The 24,603-nt window shown below is 43.9% G+C and overlaps 1 protein-coding gene across 6 annotated transcripts in view; it reads right to left on the bottom strand.

The window, feature by feature from the left end:
• Window positions 1-24,603, bottom strand: part of ADGRL3 (adhesion G protein-coupled receptor L3) — a 509,447-nt gene that overhangs the window by 27,854 nt on the left and 456,990 nt on the right. For all 6 annotated transcript variants that reach the window (XM_082759666.1, XM_082759667.1, XM_082759662.1 and 3 more), the window contains 3 exons: window positions 8,159-8,327; window positions 5,269-5,394; window positions 2,731-2,827 (listed from right to left, as the gene is read on the bottom strand). In XM_082759666.1, coding sequence (XP_082615792.1) covers window positions 2,731-2,827; window positions 5,269-5,394; window positions 8,159-8,327 — 392 coding nt within the window. The remainder of the gene's footprint in view (window positions 1-2,730; window positions 2,828-5,268; window positions 5,395-8,158; window positions 8,328-24,603) is intronic.

Raw genomic sequence — 24,603 nt, 5'->3', positions numbered from 1 at the left:
TCCATGACAGGAGCATGAAAAGCCAGCGACAGCTTAGGAAATGTGGAGTCAGACCAGGAGCTGAAGGATGGGATGATTCTGCAGAGAAAGGATCTTTTTTTTTTTTTTCCCCTACTTTAGAAATTGGGTTGCTGTCTGAAGGTTCTGGGAGAAATACCAGTGCCCAAAGAATGTTTAATTTGGGATTACACAGACAGTTTCATGTAGAAGGTATCCAGCCTGGGAGGCCTAGAGAGAGACTTCTGACAGGGTACACAAGCCTGCTGTATCAACCCCAGGCAGGGAATGATACCAACCAGACAATTCAAGGTTTGTACTTGACTCCTCTGAGCTTTAATTGCACACTTGTAAATAAAACATTAATGAAATGGCTCCTTTAAAGCTTGATATATATTAAAATATAAAGAGGAAGACAAGAACTGTGAAAACCACATTGCCCCACTGGTCCGTTCAGGCTTCAGCTCCCTCTGGAGAGACTGAAGAAACAACTTATGCTTTATGCAAAGCCCTAAGACCATGAACATTTCTTTCCAGCTGGAATAAACAAGATAAAGTGTGAAATATCTGGGGCCCTGTGCAGCTGGGTTCCTGTTGATGTCAGGTGTATTTTCCTAGCACAACTGACCACCTGCTGCTTCAGAGAGACACTAACTCCCAAGGAAATGTTTTAACTCCACTTTGCAGATCCGTCTACCAAAAAAGAAAGAAAACAAACAAAACCAAAATAAATAGTTTGCCTGCCTGCGTGAAAAAGAGAGAGGGGTGCCCGTGCGTAATAGTACAATTTATTCAAGTCCCTTAAGTTTCCCACCTAAAAGGCATCCCTTTGAAGACAGTTACCAAGCTGTTTATGCAGTCTGTGGAGAAATTCAGGCCCTTTGGGTGATTCATCTCATCCGATGGCACACCACAGAAATAGCTGGATGAAATCCACTTTGAAGATGCCTCCCCCAGCAGCTCATTTCCCAACTGACCTTCCAACAACAGGTACGTCAAGCAACGGGCTCTTGCCACACTGGGATGAACATTACCCACTTAAAACCTCTTGACAGCTTTCCCAATTTATGGTCGTACTCCCATATTTGCATGAAAAAAAAAAGTCAAAACTGAAGAAGGAGGGATGCCTTTCTTCTCCCAACAAACCCAAGATGATCCTGTTTGCCAGAGCACTTCCCTTTTTAGCCTCAGCTGCATCAGGGAACAAGGAGAAATCTGTGCTAACTAGAGGAGTGAACATTTCATGCATAACACATTTTGGTTTGCCACTGAGACTGAGTGATGGATGGCAGAGGGGAGCTGTGGTTCTTGCTGTAACCTTTTTACAACAACTGATCCCCCTTTAAATTAGCCCCAGAGAAGCCTGGCTGTAGCTCTCCAGTCTTTGATGCAAAGATGTAGAGAAATGCAAGGGCAACACACATGGATAAATCAATAGGAAAAGAGGCATTTGCAGGAACAGCATCTTATAGCCATCTTTATCAACAAATCTCCAGTGCAAAATGAAAATATACCGGCACAAAATCCTTCAGAGTGGTTTGAGGGATAAAATAACCTCCGTGTTAACCACACTGCCTTCCCCTTTGCACTGATTTGGGCAATATATGTAATGTTCAGAGAAATTAATCATATATCCTTCGTTCCCCAGCACTCAGTTGTCAATGCTACTAACAGCACAGTCAAAATCCTTCAAGCCTATCCTTATATTATTACACAGGCCAACCTTGCCCTAAAATCAGTGGGAATAATGGGTGAATAAAGCTTGAAATAGAACCAAAATCCCAGTTCAATTTTCAGCTGAGCTTTTCAGTCTGACCATCAGCACTGGAAATATTTTTGATTTTCACCATCATGAGAGAACAGGTAGGCCCAGTGACTCAAATTCTGCCCCCTCTTAATTCCAACAAAATGTGGGGTGGGCACTAAAAGCAGAATTTGGCATCTAGTTTCTCAAAGTTGAGCATTAAAGTAATTGCACTGGAGGTGAAACAAACCCATCTCTGAGGCTTTTTTTTTTTTTTTTTTCTGCTATTCCCATACTGCTGTTTTCCCATAACTCACTGAAAAGACTTTTTTTCTTAAAAAAAAAGCTGTTCAGACTTCCTCTGGTGCCAGGCACCACATTTTGTTTGTCATGCCTCTATTTCTGTACTTCTCTGATAGCCTTTCCTCCACAGATGTCTGTAAAGTTCACGTTAGTCAGTTCTTCAGACTAGGTATTAACATCGACGCAGACCATTTTGTTCCAAGCACACAGTTTTTCTTACGTATGTGCTCTGCTGTTCATTTTTGCTTCCACAGAGATGACAGAACTGCTATGTACCCAAGGCAATCACAATGTCTATGATGCTTAACACAGGCTGTACAGTACTGTGACGGCCCATTTTCACCGCCAGCAATGAGGCCTAACACCTCAGCAACTTATGGCGCTCAGAGTTTGTCTGGGGGAAGGTGGAGGGTTTTTTTCCACTTTTTTTTTTTTTATCTTTTCCTAACTCCCTTCCAGAAATGACAGTTCTTAAAAATGCGTATGTAAAAATAGAGAAAGAAAAGAAAACAGGAAACAACCACCACAAAACCTCCTCCCACTTAATAACGCAACATTTCTTGTGTGAGTGAATAGGGTCTGATGCCATCTGAGGTAAGGAGGAGAGGGGAAAAAAGGGGCAATATATTTTAGACTCATTACAGCCATCACAAGAGTTAGAGATAAGAAAAATAGTTTATAATTACCTCTGTTGAGTGAAGCTGAACTGTTTATATCTCCAGTAATAAAGGAAGACTCGGACTGCTTTCGAACTGTGTCATTCCACATCCTACGAATCCGGCTCTGAAGAGGGATTGAACCACAGCAGGTAATGAATTTTTAGCAGCTGCAGATAGGTTTCTTTCTGCCTCACTAAAGATGGCTATTGGCATGTCTAGCTCAGGATGAGACTTGTTTCTATCCAGCTGTAAGCAAGCAGTTGCTGTTTCATTATAACCCGCCTCATGTATACCAGACACTGCCTGCCTGACTTCATAACACAAATGCCTACCTCATATAAGATGTGCATAATAGGATTGCTCGGATTGCTTACATCTTAATTAAAAAAAGCAATAGAAATCTCATATGAGATGAACCCAGAGCAACACAAGCTACAGATTTACCAATATAGCACCCAATAACTGAAAAATAACTTACACACGGAAGCAAGCACGCCTCCTGTATTACCTCGCATAGCCTGTGCCTAGTTTTCGCAAAGTGTAACAGAACAGTTGATGTGTGTCTTGGTGTTCCTGAATGAATGGAAGTTTTCTATAGGTATGATCCATCTTGGGGAATACAGGTTAAAAAAAAAATCCACCACAAATGAGTAACTTCTGTTCCTCTACTGAAAACTGTGTGATGATTTTGCCATCTGTGGTAGAGCTTCTGCTGCTGGGGAAACAGTGTCCTGAATGTCCTGGCCTTCTGTTTTGTTTCTCAGATACACAGTGAAGCATCTACCTCCGTGGCTTTTACACCACTCTCCTGCTCTTCCCCATGTAGACCTTGCAAAAACTCAAAAAGTCAACTACAGTCCCCTTGCCAAGGGGGCTCACCTCACCTCAGAGAGTTTGATGGATGCAGCCCATGGCTGTGTGACAGTGCTGCTAGGTTGTCGTGGGGATCCCAAATGCAGGCTCCCACTGTGACAGACCATGCTTTTTTGTAATAGCTAACGAGACAGTGCTCCTTGTAGTGGAACTGTAGCCATGCAAGATCATCCAGGCCTTACTCATGTGGTCACAGCTGGGAAGTGTGTCCTGCTCTGCTCGTTAACTACGTATTAATGGCATCTCCTAATCACGCATTAGCCCTCTAGAAATGGAACCACAATGTAACATGCTGCCCATACACTTTTATAGCAATTATTTTTCACCTGGACATTTAATCTATTGTATTCCTCTGACATGATACATGTGGATTAATTATTCTGTATCCTAAGTGCTTTTCAGAGGTAAAAAAGGATCTAATGAGTTTTGCTCCTCTTAGACTTTTCTGGTCATTAGTTAGGGGTCAGATATACTCAACAATACTCAAGATCTCCATCCACCCTCTAAGGTTTCTCCTGCCTGTGGTAGGACTCTCCTTTGCAAGGACAAGCCTCTAAATGAAAAATAATCTGTCTCTGTACCTCAAAATTCCCTTGAAACAAGGGGGTTACTGCCAGTGGCTTTGAAATCACCCACCTAAATGTTACTGGATACAGTATTATTGTACATTATTGATTACTATAGGATTAGATGGCCTACTGGGGAGAAGCCCCTTATTCTGTTGCTGTTATTTTCGTTGCATAACATCCAAACCTAAGTAAATGTCAAAGTGGAGCTCTTGGATGACATCTTGGAAGCCATAGAAAATAAATAACAATTTGCTCCAAGACATAAATCGCACATTATGTTTTCCTGGGAGGTTATAGACTGTTATTCACTGCATGTCTTTCATAATTTAATAGTTGAACTGTCATGTATAATTACTTCCATTAGTAATACTGAATAAATTTGTGTTTGGTTCCTATTGATTAAGAAGTAAGCTTCTTCATTTTATATTAACTGTTCTTCCATAAATCTGTATCTGTATGTACAAGTTAGCTTGAAAATTACTAAGTGTACAGTCTACACAAACCCTGAAATTTAGATGACCAAAGCATAAAAAATCCAGTGACTTAGTAAGATAATCTGGCCCCGATGGATTCTCTTTACGGATCTATAAACTGAGGAATATTGAGTGAGGCAATGGAATTGATCAAACCACTGAATGCCATAAAGTCTTTCACTGTGAAGGGCTCTAAGACTCTTGTAGTCCTTTTCTAGCAAGAAAAGTATGTGCTTGTTATTGTATCATTCAATAGCAGTGACAAGAACCTTCAGATTTGCAGTTAAAGGACATGCCAGGATGTAGAACAAAGCTGACAAAATGCCCACAGCTCCTGATCTCCATGGAAAACAGGCAGTGTGGCTCAGGTTATGAGCACTCACCTGCCTCTGGGAGGCAAATTTGGACTTTTTGTTCTCCTTGAGATTATTTAGAAAGTTCTTGGAGAGGCACTAATTGCCATCACATCCCAAGAGAAGCAATCATACTGAATTAAGGTCTGTGATGGAGGGAAATCTCAGCAATGTGCTGGGGAGAGCTCTAAGGCAGCTTCTTGCTGTAATCTGGGAGGGTGAGGCATGGAGCAGAGCTTCCCACCCGACACGAACAATACTGGCGTAGAAGGGATGTGCACAAGAAGTGTGGGTTACCTGTGAGCCTGTGGAATATCTTCCAGGTGTCCGTGACCCCGAGGTTTTTCCTGAGCCAATAGAGCTCTCTGTACTTTTCCCACTACAGCAATGCGTACGCAGGCATTTTCCATACTCTTTACGTACCTAGCCAAAGAAACAGTAATGGTGGTTAGCAGGCAGCTCCTCCTCTGACCCACAGCCTTCAGATTTTCAACACAGCCCCTGATTTTTCCTTGGTGGTTCATTAAAACGATAGCTGTTGCAGGGAAGAAGCCCATCACACCTCGCAGCTGAACGCTCCCGACATGTTAGCTCACCATTTACGACTGCATAAGGAACTGCTTTTATGCAGCAAAGCTGCTTGTTGACACCAGTTGGTTGTAGCTACCTCTGAGGCACATCAAAGGAGCACTGGAGAAACTACAGATACACTATTTCTGACTGAAAATTAATATCCTCATAGATTTGATGTAAACTGGCATATTGGCTCATCAAGCTACTAGAATTTATTGCTTCTGGCAAGGGACTAAGAAGAAAAAAAAAATCCAAAAGAAACATATAAGAGCTATTGATTTTTATTTTTTTTTTTAAATTTTGTTTCTTTCAGTCAAATTGAAATTTGAGGCAACTGTACAGCCAGCATCCCTAGTGATTATATTCACAGGCTATAGGGATGGCTGGAGCCGCAGCACAGCACAAGCCAGTCTTGTTTTAAACGGGCACTGCAGTCAGACCTGGGCAGCTCCTCACCTGGAGTAAAGCCTTGCCACCTTTTGGGGAGCTACACTGAGCTGCAGGTCTGAGGACGTGTGATCTTTATGGGCAACGATACCCAGAAAGCAGATGGGACTTGGCTGAAAATGAGCAGACTGTACTGAAAAGTCAAAAGCCGGTCGTGCTGCCCATTGATGGGGAAAAAAAATACAAATACATGCCTGCCCAAAACACCAGTTGAGGTTACTTGGAGCACGCAGTTAGCTGTGAAATTTCCCCAGACCGTCTATGAGCATTTGAAAACTCTGTGAAACAACTGTTTAAATAGCAAATTACAGCTTTTTCATTAGGCTTTTCCTTAAGCGCTTGAGACAAACACAATACCATGAGTGCCCAATATGCTCGAGTGCCTAATCAATCCTTTGCTGAGGGAAAATAATTCAATTGCTTTAATTAGCCACCCACTGCTCGCCTCTCTGCAGCTTTTTTGCTGATTTTCTAGTCCATGATAGATAGGAAAGGAAGGGATATTTTTTTTTCCTCCTCAAATAATTCCTCCCTCAGCTCCTGGATCAGAGAGATGCATCCCCCCACAGCCAGGTACCGGCTGCATTCTCCTCCCCTCCGTGTAGCCATAAATCAGGAGCAATCCCGCAGTCATCGGGGATGGTTTAGGAGTGTAGACTGGCTTGAGGGAGAAGGGAGCATGGGTTTTGAGTGTCAAACGAGCACCCCGAGAGGCAAGGAGTACAGTGCTGTGCTGGGATGCCACGCTAGGGACTGAGCCTTTGCGAGGCAGGTTGGAGGTGAGAGGAAGGGACAGTGAGAATGGTGCAGGAATTCAAACCCCTTGTCAGAGGGGCACCTGCAGTTTTAATTAGCACTGGTGAAGCTTCCTACATTCTTATCATCATCTTGCCTGGAAACGTTCTTGTCAAACGCTTTAGGATCATCAGCATCACATTTGCATCTAGCTAAAGCTTTACACTGCGCACATCTGGGATGAAATGGCATGCAACAAAACTCTGAACCACAAAACTCTCTTCCGAGTCCAAAATGATGTTTTCATATGGCTCTGCTGATCCTCCCAGAAGCACCACTTGCAGAGTGCACTTGCTCTGAGGGATTTTGTTTCTGTTCTCCTAGGCCAGTTCTCACTTCCCATTCAAGGCTATAGGAAAACGTGTGAGGCAGGACAAAGCCTGAGGCTCTTGGGTGAAGAACAGACCTCAACCTGGCCCTGACCTTTCCCAGTAAGCCATTCCAGCAAAAGCCACTGGTCACACTGGGAAATTGGGGCCCGGATGTACCCACATCTCTTCCCTATGTTTATCTTGGATGAAGAAACTGGCCTTTGAAACCACGATGTTCATCAAAAGTTATCAGCAGACATGCGCAGATCGGGAGGGCTCCGCACTACTGAATTTCAGTGGAGAATAAAATGGTTCTTAAAAATATTTACTGCTGGCTGCCAGAGGCTGCAAGTTTGATCTATATATACACAAAGATTTTTTATTTTTATTTTTTTTTAATCAGAGCTTACCTAAGTCATTCCACTGTTAACTTGCAAATGTTAACTGGGGCATACTTCAAGCTCCACCAAGAAGCACTTACCGTGCTTGTTTCAAGGAAGATTTTAAAAATCCCCCATTAGGACCACGCAATGCGAAGTCGCATGAACTGTCACAGAGCGTAGGTCCTTCAGTCCTTAAAAGAGCAGGGGAAGCAGTCCCTATTACCTACTTCCCCCAGTTTATCCTGCTGCAGAAAGGGGTGATTTCCTGCCTGCAGGGCCCAAATGAAGACGGAAAGCCTCATTTTGCTGTGAGAGCGCTCAGCCACACGAGGACCCTCTGGGTGCCTGTGGAGTCGCTCACACTGGCACAAGGGAAAGGAGAAGCTGCCCGAGGGCAGGCAAAGCCCTTCTACAGGTTTGCTACCATAAAGCCCTGCAAACCATGAGCTGCCTCGTGTGTTGCCTCCACCACGCTCATCGCCACCACCACGCACCTTCCTTATCACCTCATCCCCCTGCACCTGCAGCTTTCCAGCCTCAATCCCACCCTGCTTAGGTGCAGAGAGACAAATCTGCTGGATAGGAATTGAGGGCACACAGGTAACGTTACGCTGCAGTTGTTAGGCAACAAAACACACCATTAGCACCGCTTTTGCCACTGGGAACCGTCTGTCTTACCTTTTTCTGGAGGACACAATGGAAAATGAATATAAACATTCCCTGCAGAGAATTGAATATGGTGAAGAGATACGCCATGATGACTGTGCTTTCATTAATATACATGAGTCCAAACGCCCAGGTCAGTCCTAATAGGCAGAGTAGAGCTATTGCACCTATAACCCAGGACCTAGTAGGAGAAACAAAACAAAAAAAACAAAAAACAAAAAAAAAAGGAAAGAAAGGGATTGGTTTTTCGTCTACAAAAGAAGGCACATGTCTGCAAACAGGGAAGGCTTTGGCTGTGGTTTTAGCAAAAAGAAAATAGCATATCAATATGAGTTGTAGGGATTTTTGTCTTCAGTTGGATGCAGTTTACAAGTCTTCAAGCTTGAGGAAATATACAGAAATGGAAATGTTATGAGCATGGAAATTTATCATAACCAAAGCATATTTGTATCTGCAATGTTTCTGGATTTTTGTTGTTGATTTTTTTTTTTTTTTAATGTAAAAGCAGTGCTTATGTAAATGATATGTAGATGCTGGTTCTGTACATGGCAGGAAAAAAAGAAAACAAACCAACCAAAACGACAGCTCTGAATGTCACTTTTTTTAGTGTCCACTGGTTTCACTGGGGCAGGACTGCCAGCTGGACTAGCTGCTTTACCATTAGCACCAAGACACATTTATTGCTCTTTTTTAGCTAGTCCCATATGCCTGTGAGCCAGACAAACGACAACAAGCAGGTGGGCAAGCCCTCACCTCCTGCCAGATCAGCTCCTCCAAAGGAGGCTCTCTGTGACCCTGCTTCGCACTTCTCCCACCGTGTGATGAGGGAAATACATAAACATAAACACCTGAGCACTCACACACCACGTTTGCTCCAACAGCAGCTGCTGCCCTGAGAAAAGGAGTGCCAATCCTACCTCACATCAGCTGCAAAACTGAAATTACTGCTTGCTCCGCCCTGGGACGGATCTGTGAGCAGGGGGGCAGCCACTACCTGGCCCAAAATATTCCTCAAGCAAACACAGCAGGTTGTAATTTCGACTCACTTTGTCCCGGCAACCTTCAGCTAGCACAGACAGTGTCCCACCGTCCTTCTGCTGTGCCTCTGGGAAACGGTGCCTGGCTCCCCCTCGGAGATGCCAAGGGCAGTCAGAGGAGCCAGGGATGAGGGATGGCTGCTGCATGTCATGTTTTTTGCTTTGTTTTGTTTTTTTTTTTCAGGTGGATTTTAGGCAAGCTTTAAGCCCATCTGAGATGGCAGGAGAAGCATTCCATGCCACCGTACTAAATAACAGCTAGCCATGTGCTAAATTAACTTCTCAGAGGCTAATCTTCCAATTCCAGGACATGAGGTACAGTGTGACGAGCAGGATAGGGACAGAGGGGGGACTGGGTCCTGCTCCTAACCATCCACCTAATTTCCACTTGCTAAATTACCTACAGCTATGAGGGAATAGCTGCTGCGTAGAGGACAGAGTCAACTTCCAGCTGGGAAGCCCAGCTGCATAGCAAGCAGCGCGGTGAGCATCCCTTTGCCCTTTCCCTCATGACCTTGATTTTCTCCTCTCTACCCCTGGCATAAACAGGTATAAAATCATAAAATCATAAAAAGGAAAGCCGTGATACCCATCAGTCATCCCCACTCTTTGCTCCCTTTCCTCACCATTTAACCCTTTGGTTCCCCAGAGCAGAAAGCCTGCAGCCAACTGGTAACTGCTTCCTTGCCTGCCCCAAAGCAGCCCAGGGTGCTACAAAAGGGCTCAAACGACCTGCCTAAATTTTAACTCACTAAGACACTTCAACCTCGTAGAAACACGTCTGGAGTTTGGGCGTATTTGTTTTTTTGTCTGCTAGCAGGGCATGGGGCAGGGAAGAGAAAGATAAGGCAGCAGCAGCTCAGGGGAAAAAGAAGTCGTGCGCAGGGCAGGCTGACAGTCTCTACGGCAGCTGCGGCTTCGAATCCTCGTGCTTTTAGCAGGGCTTGTCACAAACAGAATCACACTGATGTTGTATTAATGTTCCCTGTTGTTTTTCTTTAGGTATCAGAACGAAAATACAGCATTATGTCTTCCGCTGAAGTTTATAAAATATGTATTATTTAACCACATGACCAGCAGAGCTCCCCGAGGTAACTGCTTCCTTAGACTGTTCTTTAAAAATCACTATTATGTATCTATCAGACCAGAACAGCTCCTTTGAAGCATTTCCAGTCAATCCTGCTAATAAATATTTACCGTGATGCAAATTGAAAATGCACTCTCAAAACACTTTGGGAAGGTAGCCACTAGATTAAGTGTACAGATTTAGCCACTTGGTTTATTATTCTCCCTGAGACTCCACCATCAGTGAGAGCACATTATCATCTTAATTGCAGGCCAATTTTTAAAATACAATTTATTTATTTTTCCTTAAAAAACAACCAACAAACAAAAATAAATGAAGTGGAAAACACCGTGTTTTTTTTTTTCCTTCCCCCTTCTCACCGTGATTAAAAGGTTCCTACATTGACAGTGCCTTTCAAAGCTGATCCACAGGACATCACAAAACTATGCTGCCCTAAAGTCTAGCCAGCTCTTGAACCCGATCAAAGAGCCTTTGGCTGCAGCGGTGCGCAGGAGTGAAACAGTTATTTAGCAACGAGAGTGGAAATATGCTACCTTCAGTGATGGAAAGGAAGCTTTGGGTTAGAAGACCCTCAACAGGGCAAACTGTACGAGATACAGGGTTGTGCTTCAGAAAACAGACCTGGAGATAAAGAGGGCATGGAGATTACTTTGAATGGGTCCGTCCCGCACCCGCAGAAAAAAGAACCAAGCAATGAAAGAGAATGTGTGAATGATGCTGCAGGAATGGACACAAAGGACTCTTCACCAGAAGAACAAACTGAAAGTCTACTGCAAAGCCGATCTGCTTCTAGTTTGTGCTACTGTGCTTTACGTTTTGTTCGCAGGAGAAAAAGCACGGATGCCCTAAGGCACATAATTTCTAGGCATTTTTGGCTTGCTTGGCGTTTTTGTTTTTGTTTTGGTGTGGCTTGTGGTTTTTGCTTTTTCCTTTGTACAGACTTGCTGTTGGTTTTTCATGTTTTTTTCTTTTCTATAGTGTTATTTTGGAGCAATAAAGAAATAAAACCATCATGTTCTGGTATAATTGAAAATTCGAGGCGTACAATTAGGGACAATTGGGTACTCCAAGGTGTAAGGAGACCGTGCACTGAATACAGATTAGCATGCACTGCACCCCTTAACCAGAATGTGACTCGTGTGGAGGACCACCCGTGTACCTCTGTAAAAATTTACTTCTGTATTTATATTGTCATAAAGCACTCTCAGGGATAGACCACAGTGGACTGGAAGGTTGCTGTTGGTATAACAAGTCTGTACAACACAAGATGAATCGGGAACGTTCACCTTGAATTCGAGTTATGCCCAATCAAAGAATATAAAGCCAATACAGCGACAAGTGGCTGGCGATACGTATGCAGCACATTTACTCTGCACGTTAGCTGTATGCCTGGCCGTTTTCCTGCACAGTTTGCTCTTCTGCCTCAAATGTGAATGACAGAAGCTTTAATGATTTTTCAATATTGATCTGACAGCTGGTTCATGGGACCACACTGATAAATGAAATTTATCAGCCATTCAGGTCATTCTTACTTGATGAAGGGTCTGTTATCCTCATAGCTAAAGAATGCGTAGACATAAAGACAAGAACACCAACATTAGAAATATAACGACGTATAGAGAATATAGCTTGCTGCTAGTCCCCACCACCCTTCTCCCACCAGCCAGCACCAAAACCGAAGGCAGAAGCACATCAGGTGTGCTTGATACCCACAAAACTTATCTCTCTGGAGAAAACTAGCTTTGAAAGTCCTGCACAGCCACCATGGAAAGCTTGCACACATTCAGGTGGCAAAACTTCACTGCACCTCCAGCGCTCTCCATCTGATGCACTGCAGTGTATTACAGGAACCTCCTTATTGCTTTTTATTTTTTCATAAGCGTAACTCCCAAGTTGCTGACTTATGAGCCAGACTACAGCGTTATCTTCTTTTTGAGATAATGGCATTAGGATCTTCTAAAAGCCTGAAGACAGAAACCAATGACCTATTTACTCCCTTTTCACAGGGAAGGACAAAGAGAGGACTCAGCAGAGCAAAGAAGCCTGCTGCCACTGCTGAAGGAGCAGCTTGTGTCCCACTCCAAACAACTTTCTGCCACCATGGGGACAACAAAATTAGCTGCACTCATAACTCCATGCCTCTCCCTGCCTGCATGACGGCTGATATACAAAGGGTGTAGAGGGCAGGCCACCTCCCAGGCCCTCTCTCCCCTCATTGCCCAGTGCTTTTGACCCAGTGATCTGTGGCAGCAGTGCCACAGGTGCCAGAGGTAGAGGCTAGCTCAATATGTTCATTTCATATTAGGTTTAGAAAGAAGCTGGATGAAGCTGAATGATCTTCAGCAGTAACTTTTGACCAAGAGGGACACTAGGTATCTCCACAATGAGGCTTTGTTTTTTTCTCCTTGCAGTGGGTAAAGCCATGGAGGGACACCTTCTGCATCATCCTTGGCTGAGACAGAAGAGGCTGTGATGCTGCTCCCAGCTGCACCCTAGCACGGTCACTCAGGGGCTTTGGGAAAGAACAGGAAAAATCATTGAATTGGCTAATCTGGCCACACCTTACTCTACATTTACCCTTACCCCCTTCTGAGCAGTGAGAAACAAGTAGATGGGCAATAGCCTTGCAGACTAAAAAGGCATACAGGCTGTGAGGAGATCATAAGCATCTTTCAGAGCTTCATGGAAAATAGTTAGTTGTATTAGTACATGAACATACGAACTGGTTTGCTCAAGTTGGTACCTGAACCTATGCCTGGCTTCAACAGGGCTCATCTGCAGGAGGAAAAACCATGGGGGACAACTACTCAAGCAACTGCTGTTGTAGCCTCCTGGGACTGAACTTGCCTTCATCCTCGCCAGTCACTGACAGATCCCCAAAGCTCTGCTCCGGCATCCAACCACCCTTTCATCTTCCCAGGCTGCCGTCCCTGCAGGCTTTCCTCTACTCATCTGCTGCCATGCCGAAAGCTGCCTGCCTTAGATCTCGTGTCACATCTGCCAGCCCTGTGAGGACATCCAAGCTACCCCATGGCAGTTGATGCCTCATCCCACACAACTGAATTGTACCGCTTCTGTCTGGGTACAAAGGCAATATATCCACTGTTCCTGTGCCCTGCACTCATCTCTGTGCTCAGAAAATGGGAAATTGGGCACGCCAATGGAAAGAACGAGAGCTGAGCCTCAATAACAGCGTCTAATGACACATGAGGAAAGCACAAAGCACACCTTGATAGTCTTGTTGCACCGGGGAAGCATTAATTCAGTGATAAATTCCCTTCAAATGCTTCAGCCTGTGCTGATCAGGAGGGATAAATGAGTGCAGAGGAGGTGGCTCGGTGCAGGAAACTGAGCCCAACTTCCAACTCCTTTCTGGGTTCAGCTGCAGACATGCTACATAACCCTAATGAAATGCCTTCAACGGATGGAAATTTGTGATAGGTACCCATGTGTGTCCCATGCCATTTCTGTGCATAGCCACCAAATCGGTGGCCCTGCAGAGGAGTGACTTTTTTTTTTGGAGGACTGACAGAGGATTTTTTTCTCTGTTGCTGCTGCCCAGACCCTCACAAACGTAATTTGGTGAACTGCAATAGCCTTTCTTCAAGGCAACTGGAGGCTCTGTTTCATCTTTGTACAGACAGAACATGAAATCACTAAACTCGGATTGCTTTTTAGCTTGAGGATAACACTTCAAAGCAGCTCTAGAGAGAACTGTCAAGAACACCCAAGCAGTTTGTACCCCATTTCCACCCCATTTGGATATGGATGTGCCTAGGACCCACTGCCCAAAGCATGCAGGTGCCTAAAGAAGTGAGACATTCAAGCATTTCACATCTCTACACATACAGCCTGTAGGACTTAGTCTCTGATTTTCCTCATGAAATACAGATCCTTCCTTTGCATTTCACCAACTTAAATATTGTAAGAAGCCTAACTCTTGTGTTAGTAACAATTCCTGTCTGACAAAAATTACTCCAGAATCTATTTTTTTTCCAGGTAAAATCTGTGAAACCTATCAGCGCTGCATTAATACAGTGTTATTATCTGCAACACATTTAAAAACACCGCTTAGATGAGAGAAAAGCCTTGGAACAGTCTTAGCTCAGGGGAAAATGTAGCTGTTAACTGGAAAACTGAGATTATGTTTACTAACAGGGCAAGCAAATAATAGCCGAAGCATAAATCCTTGGAAAACCTAGCCTAACACAGCCTGAGGGGCTGGAGATAAAATGGTTTCTCCAGAACTGATTGGGATAAATCCTTCCTGGTTCCTGGTGGTAGTCATGGGATTCAGTGTGTTCAATTGTAACTACATAGCTCTGATCTCTTCACAGTTAGCAGGAGATTGGCACCCCCAAATTGCAACTTATCCCGTATAAGACTAGGTATTTAAGGCAGGTGAGACTTTGCCACTCCTTGAAGAAATGCCCCTCTAAAATGACTAGGGGGGAAATCTGAATAATGTCTTAGCTGGGGGCTTTATTTTCAAATACCTGAAGTTAAAAAGCTGATCTTCAGCAGCTGTATTATCCCTGTAACTCTGCAAATCTTACCTTCCTTCCCCTGTGTTTCTTCACAACCCAGATGATGGATAGTGGATGGCCTCCCAATCCACAGAAATACCTAATCCATTTTCTAATCTTAAAAAAGCCCTGACATTACCTTGGGGCAAAGACTTCTTAAGGTTAATTACACATCATGTAAAACTCTTTCAAAATCTTATTTAAGTTAGATGTCTTTCATTTTCCCTAAGCACTTTCGTTGTAAATTATGAGAAAGGATTGTTCTTATTACTTCTTACATTCCTGTGATATTTCCAGATCAATACTGATTTTTAAAGTTGCTAATATTAGCTACTTATGTCCTTGTCTGGATGCTTGAGAAATTTCAAAACTAATGCATCCTGGGCTGTTTTCAACAAACAGAAAAGACAGAAGCTTGGAAGTCTCCTTCGAGCTGCCTGTCTTTTTAAAACGCCAGCATGTACCTTTTTGACACAAGGTGACCCAATTGCCAGAATATACACAGACAGCTCAATACAGGGGCACAGATAATCTGGAAGTTATATACTACAGTGCAAACCACTTCCACATAGGTAGTTTAGCATCACTCTGGATTATTAAAACCTTCATTTTTTGGAAGCTGGAACAGTAAGCCAAGAATTTACCTTTGCATTCATCTTAAAAAGCTGATGAACTCACAATGCCTGTCATCAAAAAGCAGCTATGCAACTCTCATTTAGAAAGAATAATGTCTGTTGTTCCTACATTTTGAAGAGTTGTGTTTTTTCTATTTTAAAAAATGTAGTTTTTACCCACATTTACTGTAAACCTACCCCTCTAATAAAACCGACGTAACCAATCGACTTCAAGTGTTACCATTTTACTCAGCCCTTTATGGTTTAACTTCATCTAATGCTATCTTATCACTCTTTTCACAAGTTGAAGTATTTCCCCATATCTCTAACATCAGGAAAAGGCCTGAATGGAGCAAGCATGTGGACTTGGAGCTCAGGCCCCAAAACACATGGTTTGGCTCGCAAGCAAAAAATGCCAAAGTGAATGCACAGTGAGCAGGACCTTTAGTGGCTGTTATGAGTGATGAAACCCAAATAAAAATAGATGGATGATGTGCACCCTCTAGCACATTCAGAAAGACCCAGGGAATTCATTTTAATATGGCACAAATAGAGTCCAGAGACAGATGTTTCCTGCAGAAAAGCACGAAGAGACACAAAATAACGCGTGCTATTGTGCCTCCCTGCTGTCTGCCAATATGAAGCAAAAGGGAGGTTTGTTTGCTTTTTTTTTCCTTTTTTTTTTTTTTTAATTTCAAGGATTACAAACGATTGATTTATCGAACTTCTGAAAATCTACAGGAAGTAGCTGGAAAGTCCAGAAGTGCCCTCATAAAGCAAACGAGTTCATCGCTAATTAGTGGAGGAGCATCTTCACGTTGAGAAAAATCAATAGCAAGCAATAAAGGAGTGCTTAAAGGATTTGTCTTCACATTTGGTGACAAAGTTACCACGTAAGTGGCATGAAGTCAAATCTTTTCCTAAGCACCTTCCTTAGGCTGCTGATGTAGGCTTCCCTGACACCACACAGGCTTCCAAAAAATAATCCCCGGGTCTCATCTTTTGGCTGCTTCCCCGTCTTTGACAACAAGTCTCCATCCTCCATTTCCCCCCAGCCCACTGGTGCTCGTTTGTGGGTCTTGCTTTGAAGGCAGACTGGCTTGTTTGTGAAAGGAGCCGTGTGCCTTTCAGCTTCACTTGCAGAAGAAACCCCTGGCTTTAAGTTCCTTGGAAATCTGTAAAGGTCGGGGTGCTACCTCCTGGCAGAAGGGAGATGCCAGGCAGCTCCTGCAGGCCCCAAATCCTTTCACCCTTCCTAGGGAAGTGATGATGAGCACACAAGGGCTGTGTGATCAGAGATGGACCCTCCACGGCACGTGTGGCCACCAGACATCCCATCTGCACTGGGGTTGTGCCGCCAGTAGCTCTGAAGATTTTATCCGGACAAATGAACCCAAATTTCCCTTGGCCCTGCATGATTTGGGGTGGCCTATGTCTGCTTTTCTCTGTCAAAGGCAGAAGTATCACCCTTTTCCCACTCAACTTGCCTGGGGAAGTCATGGCCTGCTTTCTGAGATTTGTTCTTAATTATTGCAATTGGAAAGAGCAATTCTGTTAAGCTCGCCTAATTTTCTGTAAGTAATTAATTACCCTCTGAATTGCCTTCCCTGTTTATTTCCTTCCTCCTAGCTTTGCAAAGGCATGCCATGATTATTCAAAACACGCTAATGTGTAACCACATATCTGATTGTTTCCACACGATCCAGATTCCGCACAGCCTTCAGACACATTTGTATTTCACAAACAGCACCAGCAGGGCTTGCTGACAAAATACTTAAAATGTATGGCCTTTTAAAACAATAATCATGATTTATGGGTTCACAGAAAGACCTTAGGTATTTAATATCTTCCAGAACACTCTCTCAGATCAATAACCGCTGATTGATTTTTTTTTTTTTTTTCAAATGCTGGGAGGATGACACGTGTCAGTGGAAAGATTAGTGCTTTCCAATCGCCGTGCAACATTAACACAGCCATCACAAAAGCCACAGATAAAGAAGCAAAACCCAAAGCCCAAACGGTCAGGTATTAACCAAGCCATGCTGTAAAAAACGGAGACAGCAACAAACAAAATCCGATGCTTCAATCAACATCAGCGGGCAAGAAAGGCACACGGAAATACAATCTCGGATGGTTTTTCAGCATAAGCAGGGTTTCTGTCTCCAGGGTGCTCACACACTCCACGCCCTGACAAAATATAAATGTGTTGTATCTTCTCTTGGTAGGAAGCTCGTAAATACTTCATTCTGTGATTCCCTAAGTGATTCTTCTGGGTTTGTTTTAGGCTGCCTGCTTAAAGTTTGCTATGCAGAGATGCAGATGAAAGCTATACAGAAATACCACTGAGGTAACCAGCATGGTGTTTTCTTGCCCAAGAGCCAGGAAGACAAGAACCCAACCATTGAGCTGATGAAGGCATGGTGTTAATGGGTAAGGGCTCTCAAAGACATATTGGAAACAAAGATCATAGCCTGAGCTCCTAAACTTTGTGTGGTGGTAGGTTTTCTAAGGGAGATAAAAAGCTATGCCTTGTTTTCAGAAGCACACAGGTCATTTGACTATCCTTACAAAAGATTTAAAAAAATAATAATAATTAAAAAAAATAATTAAGAGATGATCCTTCCCTGAAAGGCATCCCTGGAGCTGCAGTGCTCCCAGCCCGCTGTCCCCAGAAGTTAAAGAGTCCAAATCTGCAGCACACAGCACAGCTGGCAGGGAAGCAGAGATTTTCAACGCACCCTTCTTGAACAGCTCACTCAGGTTGTCTTGTTACTTTGTTAGTAGGGCTGTACAAAAATTTGAACAGAAAGCCTGTTTTTACAGGCACTGCTATATTATTTAACACTCTAGGTTATAGTAACTGGTAAGGCACCAGTCAGGGTTTCGGGTCATGTTTAACAGAGGTTCACTGTGGCTCCTGTAACTGTTTGCATTCTGTAGCTTGTGTTTCAAACCCTTTGCACCTTGTCCTTTCCACCACTCCAGCCAACACACACACCTCCTGGCATCTGCACGGGGTTCAGTGTGGGTGCACGTAACCCCCTCTTCTCCCTGCTCACTGCCTGGCTGCTGCTCTTCACCACCTCCCTTCTGTCACCTGCCACGTACCCTCAGCTCTTTCTTGGATGGGGATCGAGATGCTGAACGCCCAGGATTGAACACCCAGGTGCTGTGCTGGGCCTGCTCCCAAGGGCTGGAGCCTTACGCCGTGCTGCATCCTCGCTGCGCACTCCCAGGCAGCTGCAAACCCAGACGTAATGACAGATTAAAGTGCTCTGCAAGTCCAGCCCCCCGCATGAATCCAATGGGATATTCAGTTCCAGAGCCGTTGGCATCACAAACTATATCCAAGTTACGGTGTCTTAAAAATAAAATAAAAAATCCAGGAACTGATCGGTGAATCGACTAAATCTCAATGGAAAAAATATGAAATAATCCTTGCTGTCTCCCTAGCTTCACTTGTTTTTAAAATGGCTGAAAGCACCAATTAATCTTTCTTTAGTAAAAGGATACCCTCCACGAATGGCTTGTCTGCACCAGTAATGCGGGCTCTTCCTACCCCAGGATAAGGAATCCTGCCTGTTCAGAAATCTAACTCGTTCCTCACTGCAGCAAACCCAGGATGTTTACTTTTTCTGCATTTCAATCAGCTGAGTAAATAAAACGAGATTGGTAAACCTCTGTTCCTGCCAGCACAATACTGCTGCGTTAAATCAAAGATTGAATTTAAACAGTTCTGCAGATGTTTTTTGGAAGTTCTGTTTAACCTTTAGTTTAAATTTTATACCTAACTCTCGAGGAGATTTTTACGACTTCAGAAAAACTGCAGGACTGTAACAACAAGCTAATCTGGGGGATGGAATTAGTCATGTCTCTTTAAATAAAATACATATGTTGAGAAGCAAGAAAATGAGCAGATAATCACTTACACCCATACAACATATGGGGAGAGCAGGATATGGAAATGGTTTGTAAAGTTGAAAAGGAGGCGCATTTTGGAAAAGGGGCTTCTCGTTTTTGTGTCTGATGCTGTAGTACACCTGACCATAATTCCCAGCATGACAGACTTTGTCTGCAGCATGTAACTTCCCTCACCCCTCGCCTCCCCGTGCTTGGGCCAAGCTCCCTAAAAGAGCCCAGATTTGGCTATGTGAGGTTTTACATAGCGATATTAAATGTTGAGTCTTTGCATTTGGCTCCTGATTTTTGCTTTTAGGTCGCACATTCTCGGATTTATTTTTATTTCTGTAAGCCTGTGAGCAAGAGACTCCTATGGAAAGAAAAAAGAAAAAAAAAAAAAAGATTAGGGGAGCATGGTATGAGTCTTGTTTAATTTGGGAGCTGAGGCTCTAAGGAAAAAGAAAAAAAAGAGAAAGGTCTACCAACTGAAGGCTTGCTGGAAACCCCAAATGGTGTTGACAGTGAAGTTGTGTACCCTCCTCACTGTCATTAGCTCTTACTAGAGCTCTGTGCTTCTGAAAATCAGGCCTGAATATGCTGCAGAGGGGTGCCCTGTGAGTCACGGAGGACAAATGCCTGCTTTAGACACTCAGGATCGGTGTCTTCCTCTCTGAATAACACACATCCTCAAGCAGGATAGTGTAGCAAGTTAACCTGCTTTTCTCTGTGCTTGTGGACACTGACAAATGGGTATTTCCCCTCTCCCAGCACCTCCTCCTGAGCTTGGTTTTCAATGACAGCCCGCGGGGCTACTGGCTGTATTTCCTCGGAGGACAATTAGCAGATGAGAAACGTGGCCTTTCACTGCGGAATAAATTCAAGAGAGAAAATAATTACTGAAGTTAGCTGAGACCATTCAGCTTTCTTCGAGTCAGAAACCGAGGAGAGCATACACTTTTTCATTTATCCATTAAATCAGGGCCATGTGTCTTGAGCCTCAGACCATTTGAGGCTCCCATGGCAGCTGGTGAGCCTGGGGAGGCTCATTTTGGTTACCTGCAGGCTAGGGAGGTGGGATTGATTTCTGAAGTGCTGGACATTTCTGCATCATCCACGTTAATAGGATTTCAGCATGTGTTCTTGTGAATCCAGCCACAATAGCAGAAAACATTCTTTCCTGCGTGTGCAGAATAAATACATTTGGAAGGAAATTTCGTGTTTTTGATGGAGTGCTTATCCTATTGTTGAAGGAGAAGAGATGGGAGCACGTTTACAAAGAGGGAAGAAAACTGCAAGAAGAGCACAGCGACTAATGCCAGGATTATACTATCACAAGGCCCCTAATTAATACTGACTCTTCCGAAACAAAAGGAGCTACCAGCTAAGAGTCTGGATATCCCTGTCTGAAAGAAAGAAAGAAAATTGCATTTCCTGGATGATTTTGGGGCAGGTTTCTATTGCACTGGACAAGCTTTCCCTACAAGCCCAGAACTACAGCCCGACACACTCCTCTTTGAAAGGGTCCCCACAAGTTTTCCTTCCTAAAGAGCATCGTAGTGGCCTCAGCACAAGCCAAGCTACATCCTGGCTAAAACAACAATGCACCCACCTAAATAAGAGAAGAGAGGAGGGAGCTGGCAAAGCCCTCTGCTGCCTGCCTTCTTTTTAGTGGGTTTGTAACTGCGCTCAGCAGCTCAAGCCTACGTGTCACCCTTCCAAAGTAAATAAAGTAAAATCTCACTGCCACAGACTGCAGTGCAGGAGGACGTCAGGAAGGCTCGTGTAGCTGCGGGAAACACTGACAAACCTCAAGGGGGAAGAGGGAAAAGCGTCTGCGGGAGCTTCAAAGGGAAGGTTGCATCTGTAAGGAACAGCAAGAGTGGCTTCTGGTCTCTGCTAGGAGAAAGCAGGTTTCACTCTCTCCCCTCTGGGCATCTGGAGATCAGCTGGGATTCCTGCGTAACTCCAGGCATGGCAGTGTCCCAGCCTCACTGATGAATTCTTCTAAGCTGCCTATAGGACCTGCCTTTTATTAACTAAATAACTGCTCTCCCTACCCGATTTTCTACCAGTTTGCCATTTCGTTAATTAACAAGCTCTATGCTGTGCACCACAGAGCAGAGAGAGGACCTCAGATTTCAGCAGACATGGTGAAGAACATGTCTGGATCAGTGTAGCCCATCTTCTTTTTTTGTTCCTTTACTAAAACCCTAATGATGACTCTAATGAGGAGTATTTAAACAGCTGCAGAACAAGGCTTTCACATAAGTGCTGTACTGATCCTGCATTTTGCACAGAGAATGGGGTTAAGACTTAGGAGACATACGGATGCTTTGTCATGTTGCAGCATCTGCTCCAGGTCGGATGAAGACCTGTGTGAGGACCTAGTCCAGCAAGCTACGTGCCTTTGCACCCAGAAAGCATTTGATGGATGGAAAGCTTAAGAACCATGCTGGACTAATTCACATACAGATGCATTCTCCTTTGTCACATAAGGCTTCTTAGAGGAATGAGAATATAAAAAAGAGGCAGTGTACTCCCATCCCCGACAGTCTGAGACATTTCACACATCTAACATCTACCCGGCACAATGGCAAAGTGTGAAGGGAAGGCTTAGAGCTACTCGACTCCAGAAATCACTCCACACAGCAGCAACCTCCGGTGAAACAGCCTCACAGCTGGTCTAAAGCAATCCAGCTGGTAACATGCCTTCACGAGGAGCCATCTGCTAGCAAGGGTGCATCAACACCGTACCGACATGCCCACAGCCTCCACCTCGCAGGCTACAGATGCAAGTGGCACAGCAGGCTCTCCCCATCCAGAAAGCTGGCACGTCCCTGGCTTGGAAGAGCTGCCTTCCTATCAGCAACACGCTTCCCTTGTAGGTTCGGAAGAGCTGCAGGAACTAAAACTCCAAAACAACACGTTGCCAGATACTTTTCTTGATGGTGGATCAGTTTGTGTTCATGAGCAACCTCGTGGCCCATTCACATCCCAGTTACACCCTCAGATGGGCCACAAGTGAGACACAAACCATGCCGACAGAGCTACCAAAGCCTAGAGGATCCTCCCTGCTATCCATTTCAGCTAACCTGTGTTTGCTGACAAGCCACAAAGAGAAGAAAGAGTGATGGCCACAGTGGGCCTCGACCTCAGCACACAGGGTGAATAAATAACTCCAACCTAGAAATGGCCATTGGAAAAGGCTGGGAGGAAATCTTCACTCCCGCTCAACATCTGAGGAGGCAGGGGCAAAAGCTACGTGCACCACCCATGCACGCAGCCTTTTCGGCATCCTCTGCACTGCTTCATATAGAAGCAATCTTTAAAAGGCAGAAGAGATCCCTACCCAGGGCAAGCTCTTAATATTTCTGTTTAAATGCACTGAAGGCAGAAACCAAACCCTTCTGTTTCAAAAGCTCCTGTTGACAGTACCTGTCGTGAAATGGCATCTACTCTGCCCTCCTGGTGTCAGCAGCTGGCACAGAAACCCTTGCAAAGCTGAAGAGCACATACACAAGCTCACATCTCCCCGCCACATGGGAATGTTTGATGTGGAAATGCAAACAAAGTAAAGCCTCTCCCTCCGAAAATGCAACCCTGCTGTGAGAAACCACATGGCTGCAAAGCAGGACAGGAGCAGGGACCTCACTCTTTCAGGGGTACAACCGCCTGAACTGGCTCAATACCCACCTGACACACGCAGGATGCTCTCCGAGTGGAGAAGTACCCACCTACCTCCCCGACAAAAGATTTGTCCTTCCCCAAAGTGCTGGGCTAAGCTGGAAAAGTTAATGTGGCTAAAAAGTAAGCCAGCTATTTATGCGTTGAATCTCTTGCTGGGTAACCCCTAGGTACCCAGCGCTCCACTGCAGGAATGTCAGGTTCTCCCATGCTGGCACAATAATACAGAGCCTGTTCCTGAAGGTTAGGGAAGTTTATTTTTACAACTTTGCACAGTGCCTACAAATCTTTCAGCTGCACAGCATCTGGTTCAGGCACTGCCCTTTGAATGGCTTTTCTGTTGGTGCAGTAATTAAAGGTATCCCAGGTGACACCTGATCCCTTATCAAGTTCATTAATTTAAGTGGAGTTATTTGGCTCTCTATTTTCTATACTTCATAATGTATTTCTAACCTTTAAAGTGACATAGGCAAGCACCAGATTGCAGGAGCTCTTATTAACAGCCTATTAAAATATTTTATGGCCTTTATTTTTACATTGCCACAGGGAATCAAGTATTTTGCTGTTGTTGAACTGGCTCAGGATTTATGTTGCGAGAGCTTCGCCACAGCCCAACACAGAGCAGTGCTAGGAAATGAACTGGGAGAACAAACTCCCATTCAGCTCCCCGCGTGCCGTAAAGCTGTCAAATGCAGATCACAGCAAGGGGCCCTCCAATCCAGGCCCTAGGTTTGGTTTGTGTTTTTTTTTTAATACAAACTGATAAGACAAGATCCAATGCTCTGGAACCACACTGAGAGCCGCTGAAGTCAACGTGCATATAGAGAAAGAGATCTGGGAATATTTGGACCAACCCTGTAAAGCCACAGAGGTGAGCTCAGAAAGGCTCCTTCTGGTCACCTCAAAAAGATTGAGGAAGATCTTGTTCTTGCCTAGAACAAGACTGTGATCCTACCTACAGGATTTCTGGAGATGGTGAGCCCCTCACATCTCCAGGAAAGCTACCTCAAAAAGGTAAATTCCCCTCTCTGTTAAAAATCTGCACCTTCCCCTAACTCAAGTATAGATAACACACAAGATACTGCGATAACACATAACTTTGATTTAGAAACTTACGCATCTAATTTCTGCTTAGGTTTTCATAAATTGCAATAAAGTCACTTCTGAAAATCTTGTTTTGATAAACTTCAGGCTCGGGGTCCTCCTGAGTTTACTTTATGTTCTCTCTCTTTTTTTTTTTTTTAAACATAAAAAATCATTTGTAATGAAGCAAAATGTTTGGAAGGGTATCAGCAGCATACTTTAAAGAGTTTTAATTGCTTGTGTTTTCAAAATGTTTTAATGAAGTCAAATCACGAATAGACACTCATCTGCCAAAGAACCTATAAAATATTTTACAATGACATGGTAATTGACATAACTGGTTGTATAAATTCCTGGCATTTTAAACAAAGATACTACAGATTAGCACAAGCAAGATTATTCAGTAGGCAATTATTATCTCTGCTTTAATTATAAAGGCTTTGGTGTTTTTTTTAGTTGATTTTTTTTCCCCGATTTTTAATTTAAATGTCATCCTGAATGGCTTTCTAGACAGATTTTGTGTGGG

Source organism: Aythya marila (genome assembly GCF_965140915.1).
Source record: "Aythya marila genome assembly, chromosome: 4".
Classification (NCBI taxonomy): domain Eukaryota; kingdom Metazoa; phylum Chordata; class Aves; order Anseriformes; family Anatidae; genus Aythya; species Aythya marila.
Note: the sequence above shows the minus strand (reverse complement) of the source record. Positions and strands in the feature narration are given on the sequence as shown.